Below are 13,352 nucleotides of genomic sequence, written 5' to 3' on the forward strand. Positions count from 1 at the left end.
CCCACCTCGTTTTCCACTTTTCCACGTCTCCCCATTTTTGCAAAACTGCAAGCAACTCTTTAATCTGCAACTTCCTCCCTGACACATTCAAGTTCTCTAAATCCTTATCTGAGAACTCAGCTCGGTATGGTTTCTGCAAGGGCTTCGATCTGGATATATCTATCCCCATACTAGCTGCGGTGTCGGTCAGTTTTTCGTGGAGCACCCTAGTACTCCGGGTAAGACTTTTACACATAAACAGCAACTCTTCTTCAGAATAGGTATTTAATCTGTCTAACCCCACATTTCCTGCCATTAATTCCTCTATTTCTACTCTCAGTTTGTAGAGGTCTAAAGGTTTCGTTTGCGGAGCCTGTTTTTCTAATTCACGACTCCAATTTTCAATTTCTTCCGGCGTTACCAAAGAGACACTCCTGGTACCCGTTGCTGATTCTAATTTAATTTCCTTCGTATCGAAAGGATTATGCCTCTTCTGCACTCCCTTCCCTGTTTGTTTGTTTGGCAGGTCCAGGAACACAACTTCGGACTCGCACTCACTGGACTGGTCGTCTATCAGTAGGGGCTCTTGCCTCGGCGGGGCCATTGTCGGGTTCATAACTGGAGGGTTCGGACCTCCTTGACTATTCCCGTACAATGGAACCACGGGTCGGATTGTGACCGGAATAGTCAAAGCTTCAGGACTGGTATTTAACTGGGAGATTTTCTGAATTATTTCTGACCTTTGTCTAGCTATGGCCTCTTGCTCCCTTTCCTCTAATACTCTTCCTAAGGTTCAGTCAGGTATCATCTGTGGGGTCAATTGAGGCGTAAAACTCGGGGCAGTAGGATGCGTTTCACTTGGTCCCCCACCATAATTTGGTTTCTGAAACAATGTTCCTGTCCCAAATGACCTGCGCTCCTCCCCATATGGAGGCTGCAAAAAGGGCACTCCTGAACTTAATGGCTTCTCTTCGTTTTCATAAAGAGGTCTGGGGTAAAAGAGCTTTTCACGGGAATATTTTTCTTCCGGGCTCATGGGCATTCTAGGATATATAGTCCTCACCTCCGGGGGTTCGGGCTTCTCAAAATAGGGCAATACCTGGCCCCCTCCCCCCCTACATAGGGATCTGTCCTCCTCCTTAATAGATGGACGTTGGGGATTGTCTCCTGTATTGGAAGGTCGGGCTCCCTCATTATAAGGGGGCGGACTTCTCGTAAAGATGTCATCTAACAATTCATCGTCTGACTCCCCCATGGCCCCCCAATGCTTACTCTTTTCTGTCCTTTTCTCTCCCCCAGAAGGGTTACCTGCTGGCATCATGGGGAACAGACCCTCAACAATCATGCTCTGCCTCCACTGTTTCATCCTCTTATCCCTGGTCTCTTGTTTCAGCCTGGGGTACCACTTAGTCAGACCTTTGTCCATTCAGGGTTTCTCTCTTTCAAAAGCCTCAATCTCCCATTCCTCTAATGCCTCATACTGCGTTAGTCTCGGTCTGGGATGCAATTCATTCATGCGGGTTCTCAAATTAAATAAAATTCTGCCATTGAAAGTACCGTCTAACGGAAAAGCCAATACTCCGTCATCTTTTGTGTACTTTACCCAATTCTCCAACCACACACAGGTGTTGTACCCTCGGTCAAACATCATGAATGAGGCAGGAGTATTCGGTGGCGGGATAGTAACGCCCTCTCTAGACTTAATCGGTTTGTCCGTTTTGAAATAATTCTTTACCCTACTTACAAGGGACATCTTTCTCTTAGCTCCGTACATGATATCGTATCTATTGGCTTTCCACTGATCCCTTTCAAACCCTTGGTTTCTCGGATCGGGTCTAGTCTCTGGACAATACGAGTGCCACATACGATTTCTACGCTTAATTCTGTTTACAAAGTTACCTCCAATCAGAATGCGCCTTGCAATTCCGTGCGACCAATGGGTGTACGCGTTCAAATAGTTTCGACCAATGGGTGCGCGGCCCCTTCGTGAGACAGTTCTCACTCCTCGGCGCTTCACCCCTCCTTTGCAATTCCAGCCCCGCTACCCGCCCGCTGTTTCTACCAATCCCAGCGCGGCCCGGAGTGACGTCAGAGACGCTTCGCGGCTGACTCCCTCCCTTCACAAGGTAACGGAAACTTTCTTTCTTTCTAAAGTGCTCAGTGCTTGGTTATTTTACAACAAATACACATTCGCCACAGTGCTCAAGTGTCTAGACAGAAAGATTTCTTTTACTGCAAGTAAACTACTTCCATTTACTTTTCACGCGCTGCGGGTAGATCTCTTCCGCCTACCCTTCACTCTAGCATCGGTGAACCTGTTATTCCCCTAAACTCATCCACTTCTCTGGGATATATCCGAGTCTAAGGTTTCCCAGCGGACCCCTCTGCTTTCACACGAGCTCCGATGAACCTGCTACTCTTCCGATGTGACCCTTACTAGGTTACGCCACTATGGGAATTTTGCCAATGAACCTCGTTACTGACATTTATTCACACATGTATTCAGAAAAACCCTAGTTAGTGCTTCCCTGTTATCCTAACCTGCACCTAACTTTCCTTAAGCCTGTGACCTCAGGACAATGGATTCTATTCACCACTTGCCCTTTCAATTCCCCGGGGAGTTCGGACAACAAGAAACAATACGGTTTACAAATGCATGGATTAGTACATATAACAATATAAGAACAAGAATAATAATAATACAACAATTCATGAATTTCAGCAGCGTATTCACAAGAGAATGATCAGCTCTCTTAGAACAGCCGCTCTTCTAGCAGCATTAATATACTAGCAGCTTCCGACTTAACTAGTCCTACCTAACCTTTAGCTAGTCCCTAACCATCCTCTGATCTACCAGAAAACTGATAGAGCGCGCGAGGTCACCCAGCCAATGATTCCGCCGTTTCCGGCTTCAGGGCCCATATACTTTCAATTCACACTATTCATTGACAGGGCGACTTCACGGGCTGCTACCAATTGTGTGTGTTCCCTACTATTATTACTCAGTGTACCCGACTTACCATCCACCGACACGGGTACCTATGACTTCAATGGATCAGGGGCCTAGCTGTAAAAGGAAAGGCAGCAAAATGCAATTTCAAATGACATTCAATACTGTTGTAAATGACCACGGACAACTGGAAGTTTTAAAATGTTTATCTAAAGTTCGTTATCTTCTAACATGAGATACACAAGAATAAGGCAATCAATAACCAAGATAATGTAAATTATATAGCTATAGAGAAATAAAGACAGGGTAATCATTTAAATGCAATAATGAGATGCAAAGGAAGTATGCTGTGCATTCAAGGCAATAAATCTTTAGAATATTTAAGTAAGGCAGTTCTAGACCATATCAGAAAATGGCAAAATGCAATGCAAAATATGATTTCTAAAAGGTAGGGTAACATGGGAACATATCATGAAATATGTAAATGACTTTACTTTTCAATAGTTTGCGGCAAAAAGCATGGAAAAATCAACATGTGCAAAGGTGTCACTTTATTGAAGCAAAAGGTAGAAATCTAGAAAGGTGCAAGTTTAAAGAACTTAGAGCAGTATTTACCTAGACTGGTGTGGAAACCAAACCCTGGCCACGGGTCAGTTAAAGACAGGAAACCCTCAAGGAAGGATACCCCTCAAAGGACAGCAGGTGCAGAATGGACACCCCGGACAGGACAGGATACCCTCAGATTAGGAATCAGGACAGGACCCTCAGGACAGGACAGCAAACCTTCAGGACAGGACCGCTCAGGACAGGACCGCACCCGCAGTTTGGAAGCAACGCCTGCGCTCCACCCTCTCTGCAGCTATCGATCAAGACCCCGATTGGGTCAGCGAACTCCCAGCAAAGTGCTTCGCCAGCACTTTAAGGTTCAGTAAAACCTTAGTCTATGGTCAAATTCGGACAGAGTGCTCTGTATCTTCAGTCACCTATTGAGTACGATGGGTCAGTGACAGGTCAGCTAAACCAGACAAGTCGGACAATTTCCCTAGGTGAACCCAGGGTAGTTATACTCTTTGGGTCAGTGTACCACCCCCCCAATGTTGCAAAGTGTCAGAATCCCTCAATTTGGATTGGTCCTAAGGTAGGATTTGGGTAACACACCAATCAGAATACACGATTTATATGCCTACTTTACATATTTGGGTACCGCCTAGCAAGATTGGGGTTCCCATGAGAAACCGTGCAGAAATACGAGTGACAAATTAACAATGTAACACATGAGGAGCAACATTCTCCGTTCTCGTAGCGCAGAGGTGGCTTTCCCAGGCGCATCTTGACTGTGGCTGCCAGCTGGCTGAGTTCCACTGTCCAAAGTTGCCACCTTTCAGTGCTCCCTGGTCATGCGCAGAAGAGACCGTCAATATGGCTCCCAATCAGTTCGGACCCCCATTCCCCGCGGTACATGAAAAGTAAGCGAGAACAAATTAATACACAAACATAACGTTATGAAATCACATCACAGGGTTGTACTTTCAACTTATCATCATAAAATATACTTATGCAGTCTAAATGTTAGCTACATGGATACAGTCACAAGAGCCGTGGCACGAGCAGTACCACATGATTGGCAAAGCTATGTATTACGCATGCGCATAAATTTCCCTCCACTTCTGCAGACGCGTCAGTACACGTGAGTGTGGCTGACGCATGCGCAGTAACTAAAATACAAGCGGCGGCCAATTTACGGACACGGATTAAAGTCATTAGGAATACACATAGGCAAGCTCTTAATCCTTATTCAAACTTAATATAAACGTTAGTAAGACGTACACTTATTACCTTGTTACACATAAACGAGGTTCTTGAATACAGCAAGGTCGCAAATATGCGAAGCTTTGCTTCATCATTACGAGGTGGGTTTAGATATATTGTTTGGCGCTTTCACGTATCTGGTTTCGTTAGCCTCACTACTGATGGCGGTATAATTGTCCGTCGTTTATCTTTAGTCGCCCTTAAACCTCTAGTCATTAGGTTATAACCACTTCCGGGGAATCCCTTTATGCCGAGACATCGCGATATTTCCTTCGATGTCGGTGTATTTAAAAGATCTATGAACCACTTCGCTTTGTCGTTCCCAATTTAACTGGCATACGGAGGGAAACGCCGAGACGGACATCGTTGGGCATATTAGGTAAGTCATGGACGGTCGTGAGAGAATGTCAATATACGGACATGTAGAATTTGACCTACTGGCTTTTTGAACTAATACTCGTGCCAGGTTGGGTCACGCATTTAAATCGTGAATGGCGTAGTGAAACCCCAATGAATACAATACTACTTCGTTTTCTTCTCCTTTTACCCTTTAGCTCAAGGGGCCGAGATAAAACATGGAATCCACGTGCACGGCTGCCGATATCGGGTTCAGGACATTAAGTAAAATCCGACCCAGCTTTAACCGGCAAGACTAAGTAAGTGAAGAGGAAAACACCAACCGTCTAGATATGTGGTGACAGACACTAAGGTGTGACAATTTAATCTGTCAGAATTATCCATGATAACGATACATGTAATGTTTCAGGTCCCTAGAGGCGTTATTTATTCTTTATATCTTTTTCTTTTAAAAAGAAGATGCCGTATTTTGATATAAATGATTTCCGTCCCCATAGTGTCTAGATATATGGAATCGGTACAAATCCCATCAGTAGGCAATTTTTATTATCAATTGAATTTTATCCACCTTGGTATGGTGAAAATTTCAATGTTTACAATCAAAATGAATAGCTTACTCTTGAGGATATAATAACACCGAAACCTTTTATGCTATGACAGGGCGGCGCCACATACCACTTCATGACTACGTGGGTAATAAAGGACGAACGGAACCCATCAGGCTCATAAATAGGATCAAGTGAATAGAAGGTGTCGAACAGAATACGTCAGGCGCATAATTACTGTGATTCACACGAATAGGTGGGTGTAAATGTCTAGATATCCAATTATGTCACAGGCAATAACTATCACGAGTAGTTCTCTCATGATTCAAATTTTTAAAAACATTTTTTATTTTTAATTGTGGACGTTATGAAGATAATAGTTGGAACAGAGATTGTGTCGTAGGTTACATCAGTCTATATATAGGTAAGAATACTCTTAATATATGCGTCTCATTTAAGTAAGCCGATAGGGAGGGCAGCTAGTATATCTTAGTAATTGGCCCTTCTGTTTCAGCATAATGGTTCAAGGGATATAGAACTGAAGATTCCTTGAATAGGATACGAGGCATAATCAATGAAGTCTTAAACCATTAGATGCATTATAACTGATGTATGTATGTTCTTAGAAAGAATTGAACTAAAATTTGTATTATACCAACTAAACTAGCTATTTGACATATTAGATAGAGATGGCACTAGGTGCAACTGCCTTACTAATGACACTTTTTCTCCCCCTCTTTATTTAGATAAATGTACATAGGTCTCTTTAAATCTCTGTATTCTTTGGTTTCGTTTTTTCCTTATTTTGAGTATTTGTGCAATATTGACATGTTGCCAGGTCATGTGTAGTTTTCTGTGATGACGCCAAGAATGTAACTATGTGGTAATTTTAGATGAATTTATATGATATCTGCATCGTTGGTGACATATTGTTATTATGAATTATAGGTCCCCTGGAACTTTGGAGTGTTGATCTGACAGAGGTCCTGAAGAAGGTGGCTTTGCGCCGCCGAAACGCACGTCGACCAAGTGCGGGGGTCTTAGGCTTAGTTCTGAGACCTATAAGGGCTGGCAGAAAATCTCTGCCGTCCATGATTCAGGTTCTCCCCCTCAGATGGTGTGATGATGTATGTAGTAGGGTATGCATGGGTTAGAATGATGTGTGAGACTGTTTTTTGACCAGGGGTATATAGACTTTATTGTAGTGTGTGTAAACTGCTCTTTTCGGTTAAAATTTATAAAAAACATGTTTGTATAACTTTTTAGATAAATGTATTTTTTTGTAAAAAGCGGTTAATTGTCTAGTTGTTGTAAAAAATAAGGCAAGATATTTTTTTCAAAAAAAGGAAAGAAATAATGACAATCTAAATGAAATAAAAATGAAATTATTGAATGAAATAAAATAGACTATTTGTATTCTTGTCACCAACACTGTGTGATCAACTAATAACAGAAATATGATGTAAAATTGTGTGGCCATTGAGGGAAAATCGGTTTGTATTGTAGTGCTCTAGGGAAGTGCAGCCAGCAGTGAGCTCAGCTTGCAATAATGACTGTTTTCAGTATAAGAACCTGTGCATATGCTTGAAAAATTTAACAATAAACTACATACAATGCTCCCACATTTCTCCCTGATTATATGCAAATGCATTCGGAAGCATGAAAGCAACACTGGTGATTACTTTAAAAATAAAATGTACACAAAAGAAATTCCAACTTAAAAACAAAAATTGTTGCACAACTTTAAATATTTCTCGGAACCATTTTTTTAGTTAACTGTATTTGCAGATAATATATATTTTTTTAATGAAAGTGACCTAAGTGCACTTGCTGTCTTTGCATTAGTTCAGATTTACTACTTTCAGGAATTCACAAGAGTTTACAGATATAGGCCTGACCACTACTCCTAGGAACTTTTTTGATTTCCATGTATATTTGCTTATGCGAAAATCTGCTGAGCAGTTGCAAATTCACTTTCACTTCACCAGCTATTTCCCACTATGAAAGAAGTGTTCTTCTGCCTTTGTCGGGATTACATATCCAACCTTCTCTCATATGGGAAAAGATCGTAGGGGAGTTAGTGAATACCCATAGACGTGCGTTTGTAGATGTGCGTAGACTCGCAGGACATTCCACTACTACTTCTCTCCTATTTCCAGACTCTAAGACCTTGATTATGAGTTACTTGGTACTGGCTGGGGTGTATATCTGCACTCCTAAAACCAGTCTTGTTCACCAGTTATGAGTTTATCTAAATAGAATGAGGAATAACTGTGCAGGCCCAGTTATACTGCATGGCATTTTCTTCTCTGTGGCGATTATCTCACATTTACCCCCTGTTTTAACAGGTGGCAGATGTGAGCGGGGGCTGCTTTGGAGCAAGTGGTAGGGGGGAGAACGAAGGGCCACTTGGAGAGGCCACGGTAGACTATCGTCAAGCAGGGGGGTATTTCATGCTCCACTTGTGCATAACTGAGAGTTGGATGGCAGCCGAAAAACGAGTCCAGGTGTGGTTTGTTTCCAGACCCCTTTTACTGGACAGATTTTTCGGTTGCTAAAATGGGGTCCTTTGATCCTTGAGCAGGACAATACGAATGCAGAAACAACAGCCCCCTCATGTTTGAGCGGAACAGAATTCCATATGAGAATTGCCATCAACTCCTAATCAATGCCTATGTAGATTTTCAGAATGGTGGCAAATTTAAAACCTTGCTAAAGTCCAAACCCTCATATAATATGAGCCCTAACATAATCAGTGACGCAGTATCAGAGCTTTTAAATAATAAGACTGGTGCCATAATTTGTCACTTCTCAGCATTAAGCCGAAAAAGGCAAGTTTTCTTTTTTCTTTTTACTTCTTACAGTATAGGTAGATTTTGGAAGCATCTCGTCCTTTGAAAAAGTAGACATTTTATAAAATTCCACACCCCTGTGTAAGGGTCTCAACCTCTTGCATGATAGTTGCACAATGTCTTTATGGTTTTTAAAATATTGACTTTCTTCTTTTAGGAGAAGTTTCAGAGTTATCTAGTCTGTTTGAAGAAAATGCTTCAGGATGTTCTTGATCTGCATTGCAAAGAAGAGATGAAAGTGACACAACTAGAGGTAAGAACAGTAATTGATATAGCAGCATCATAGAGCGAGGACTCCAAACATGATCTCACTTTATCCGTTTTAAGTGCGACCATAGCGTTAATCTCGGGGGTTGGTCATACCTGGGTTAAGGGCATCCTGACTCTGCTTTGCAATTATTACCTGCATCTTCCTTAAACATAAAGTCACTCTAAGGACCTAGAGGTTTGCCATAGTTATTGTTTGGATGTGTGCAAAGATGATTAACTCCCAAGGCCTGTTTTAACTGTATCCCTGATATATGTATAGCTACCTTCTATGTATGGGAAGTGCATGACATTCTCTTCAGAGGCTTATTTTCGACTGTGAGTCAACGTCTAATCCGGGCTGATGTTTCTCAGTCTGTGCGCTAACATTACCAATGCCAGCCACTCCACTACCGGAGTTACCATTGTTACAAGTAGTAGCCACCGTGCCAACTGCCTCTAAAGTTTTGGAACCAGCACCCGTAGCATTCTGTTCACCCCCGTAGCAGTCACGACCGGTGTTTCAAAATTCACACCGCCTTTGGGGCCTATTGGGGAAAGGGGGGGGGGGGAGAAAGCACCGACCCGAGACTCAATGTAAGTGTGATAAAGGCCGCTTTATTGGAAGCAGGTGCATCCTACACAATAACATCCTCGGCCTGCGCCGCACAATCTAAACCTCATAAATATGTAATTTCCTGCCTCACCCCCACCCCCTCCCCTAACTGATTCCCACAATCCACAAACATTAACCATTAGCATAACGTCAATTTGCCTCTCCACCTGGCTAAATACTTTATTGTGCTAGACCTACCCCCCGATACTCCAAACAGTTCTCCACTCTTCCCCCATATATTAGGAAGAAACGCCCTACATACATAATGCACCCCACACCTGCTCCAGCGACATGCGAAAACCCCCCACCCAATCCAAAATTGAAAACCCCTTTTTGCACATAATACAAAACATTGTAAATAGCCTTGAAAAGCCCTTGCGCAATTCGCCACAGAGTCGAAGCACTTGTCGGCTACCACATTTTCATCTATACAATAAAGAGCAATGATCCACAAAGCAAGAACTCTTCCGCTGCTATTGAGCCTAAGGACACCAAAATGCGCCGTCCACCAACTTATCACCCCTTCATGCACCAGCCTCCAACAAAAAATTGCCCAAAATCCCCAGTGCCCCCAAACTCCTCCGCAAAGGAAAATCCCCCGTAAAGAGCATCGCCTGCCCGTGGGCACCCCCCCCCCCCGAATCATGGCCCAGGGAGGGAGGGAGGGAAAAAATTGTCCACCCGCCACCCCCCGCCCGGCGGCCGAGACACCTCACTTAAAATGGTGTCTCTGCCGCGTGGCCGGGCGGATCCTAAAGCCCTGCCCAAAAGGGGGCCCAACCCAGCCCCGCCCCCCAGCCCAAAAACTACCAAAAACACCTAACCCCGGTCCCGTGACGGCGCCATCTCTACCCCCCCCCCCTCTCCCCGGCCCCAAATTCCCCCGGGCGGGGCAGGCCTCCCTACGGTCGGCCCCCCCTCCCAGGACCCCATTGGGGCCCATTGGGGAAAGGGGGGGGGGGGAGAAAGCACCGACCCGAGACTCAATGTAAGTGTGATAAAGGCCGCTTTATTGGAAGCAGGTGCATCCTACACAATAACATCCTCGGCCTGCGCCGCACAATCTAAACCTCATAAATATGTAATTTCCTGCCTCACCCCCACCCCCTCCCCTAACTGATTCCCACAATCCACAAACATTAACCATTAGCATAACGTCAATTTGCCTCTCCACCTGGCTAAATACTTTATTGTGCTAGACCTACCCCCCGATACTCCAAACAGTTCTCCACTCTTCCCCCATATATTAGGAAGAAACGCCACTCGAGGGACGAGCTAACGGTCCTCGACCCCCCCCCTAGGACTCCCCCTCCTTAAACCCGGGGCGCGCCACCTGGCCCATTCGGCAGGCCCACCCCCTAACGATATGGCCGCCGCGGAATCCCCCAAACCCTGTGCTCCTATCCACGCGTCCAAACCGCCGGCAGGTCCTCCCCCCAACCACAGGGCCATGCCCTCCGTCCCAATGAATAGGGCCATGCCCTCCGACACCACGTACCGGGCCATGCCCTCAGTCACCACGTATAGGGCCATGCCCCCGTCACCAATGTAGAGGGCCATGCCCTCCGTCCCCAATGTATAGGGCCATGCCCTCCGTCACCAATGCATAGGGCCATGCCCTCCGTCACCAATGTTTAGGGCCATGCCCTTCGTCTCCAATGTGTAGGGCCATGCCCTCCGACACCCATGCCCTCCGTCACCACGTATAGGGCCATGCCCTCCGTCACCAATGTATAGGGCCATGCCCTCCGTCCCCAATGTATAGGGCCATGCCCTCCGTCACCAATGCATAGGGCCATGCCCTCCGTCCCCAATGTTTAGGGCCATGCCCTTCGTCTCCAAAGTGTAGGGCCATGCCCTCCGACACCCATGCCCTCCGTCACCACGTATAGGGCCATGCCCTCCGTCACCAATGTATAGGGCCATGCCCTCCGTCACCAATGTATAGGGCCATGCCCTCCGTCACCAATGTGTAGGGCCATGCCCATCGTCTCCAATGTGTAGGGCCATGCCCTTCGTCTCCAAGGTGTAGGGCCATGCCCTCCGACACCCATGCCCTCCGTCACTACGTATAGGGCCATGCCCTCCGTCACCAATGTATAGGGCCATGCCCTCCGTCACCAACGTATAGGGCCATGCCCTCCGCCACCACGTATAGGGCCATGCCCTCCTTCACCAATGTATAGGGCCATGCCCTCCGTCCCCAATATATAGGGCCATGCCCTCCGTCACCAACGTATAGGGCCATGCCCTCCGACACCGCTGTCTAGGGCCATGCCCTCCGTCACCAACGTATCGGGTCATGCCCTCCGTCACCAATGTTTAGGGGCCATGCCCTTCGTCTCCAATGCGTAGGGCCATGCCCTCCGACACCCATGCATAGGGCCATGCCCTCCGCCACTAACCGTATAGGGCCATGCCCTCAGTCGACGTCACCCCCCCCCCCTCCCCCCCGGGGCGTGCTTCCTGGCCGCGGAATCGAGCTCCCTAACAGGTATGCCGCACTAAACACGGGGCCGTGCCCCCTCTCTGGCGCAGAGGCCCAACCCTGTGAACACCAGGCCTGAGAGCCGCTCCGTCCCCCCAGAGAGAGAAGCCCTCCGGGTGCGTGTCCCCACACCTGCGCCCGTCCGCCAGGAAGAAACCCCTGCCGCTCGGCGTCAGACCCCCAGTCCCCCGGCGGGCGTGCTCCCTGGCCACGGAGTCGAGCTCACCACGTAGATGACCACACTGCCATGGGACCGTGCTTCCTCTCTGGCGCCCCGAAAGAAGTCCTCCACACAGTGCGTCACCCCCAGAGCCCGTCCGCTAGGAAGAAACCCACTGCACCACGTACCCCTCCCGCCCGCGCAACCGTGACCTCGTTGCGACCCCCCCCCCCCCCCTGTCCTCGGCGGGCGTGCCCCCTGGCCACGGAGTCGCGCTCGTTACTGAGATGACCACACCGACATGGGACCGTGCTTCCCCTCCGGCGGCCAGAAAGAAGTCCTCCACACAGTGCCTCACCCCCAGAGCCTGTCCGCCAGGAAAAAGCCCACTGCCAAGAACGTACCCACGCGCGACCGCAGATCTCACCCACTCGCGCCGGAAACGCCCGCGGTCCCCTGAAACTGTAATGTTGTCCGCCGTATTCACAAGTGCATCTGCAGCTATTTGGCAGGGTTTTTCCCCTCCAGGCCGTCAACTGTGAAAATGTCACTTTTGCAAGTTTTATAAGCTTGCCTCCTCCATACTACTAAAATGGAAAAACGTACCTCTCACCCAGGCAAAACGTCCCATTTATAAACTCTATGCGCCTGCCTCCTCGTGTCCCACCAATAAAACGTGTTCCACAGAAAACATAAGTGTGGTACTCCGCAATAGCCCATTGGAAAGAAAAGATCAGCAATAAGTCCACCGGAAAGAAAAGTATGTATATATTGTAAAAACGTGGGATCCAAACACAGAATGCAAGAAAAAGTAACCTGGGCCCAGATTCAACACACATTACTGCACGGAGGCGCAAAGTGCAACTCCGCCTTGCTCTACAGAAACCGTGTAGCACCAAATGTACCACGAGCCGCCTTCTAAAACATGCCGGACCCCCGCAAAGAACGTTCATATATCACTAAACAAAGCCCTCACAGGTTCCGGAGTAGCAAGCTACCCCACTGCAAGATGTGATGCCGCTGTTAAGTGCATGGCACCAACTTGCGGGTTGACGGTACCTTAGTTCTGATGTGTAACTATTCCGAGAGACATGTCATTCTGTTTACTCAGACGCCCCAACACATCCCTTTTTTGGGTCGTAAATGCCCACCATGCCGTGCTAGGAAACATTGGAGGGACATGGCAAAACAAGGATAAGCTACCCCCCCTAACGCACATTTTAACAGTAGAAGGTGGAGCATCCCAGTGCCATGATTAGAATTTAAAAATTAATCCATCTACCTTCGCGTACTGTTCCCTCCCTAGTGTTTTGGACCCCCGTGACTTAAGGTTTCAATCCCTGCCCCAGC

The 13,352-nt window shown here is 46.8% G+C and overlaps 1 protein-coding gene across 2 annotated transcripts in view; it reads left to right on the forward strand.

The window, feature by feature from the left end:
• Positions 1–13,352, forward strand: part of LOC144756167 (E3 ubiquitin-protein ligase TRIM39-like) — a 408,111-nt gene that overhangs the window by 128,569 nt on the left and 266,190 nt on the right. For both annotated transcript variants that reach the window (XM_078645748.1, XM_078645747.1), the window contains exon 2: positions 8,650–8,745. In XM_078645748.1, the coding sequence (XP_078501874.1) occupies positions 8,650–8,745 (96 nt within the window). The remainder of the gene's footprint in view (positions 1–8,649; positions 8,746–13,352) is intronic.

This window comes from Lissotriton helveticus, chromosome 5_1, assembly GCF_964261635.1.
Source record: "Lissotriton helveticus chromosome 5_1, aLisHel1.1, whole genome shotgun sequence".
Classification (NCBI taxonomy): Eukaryota; Metazoa; Chordata; class Amphibia; order Caudata; family Salamandridae; genus Lissotriton; species Lissotriton helveticus.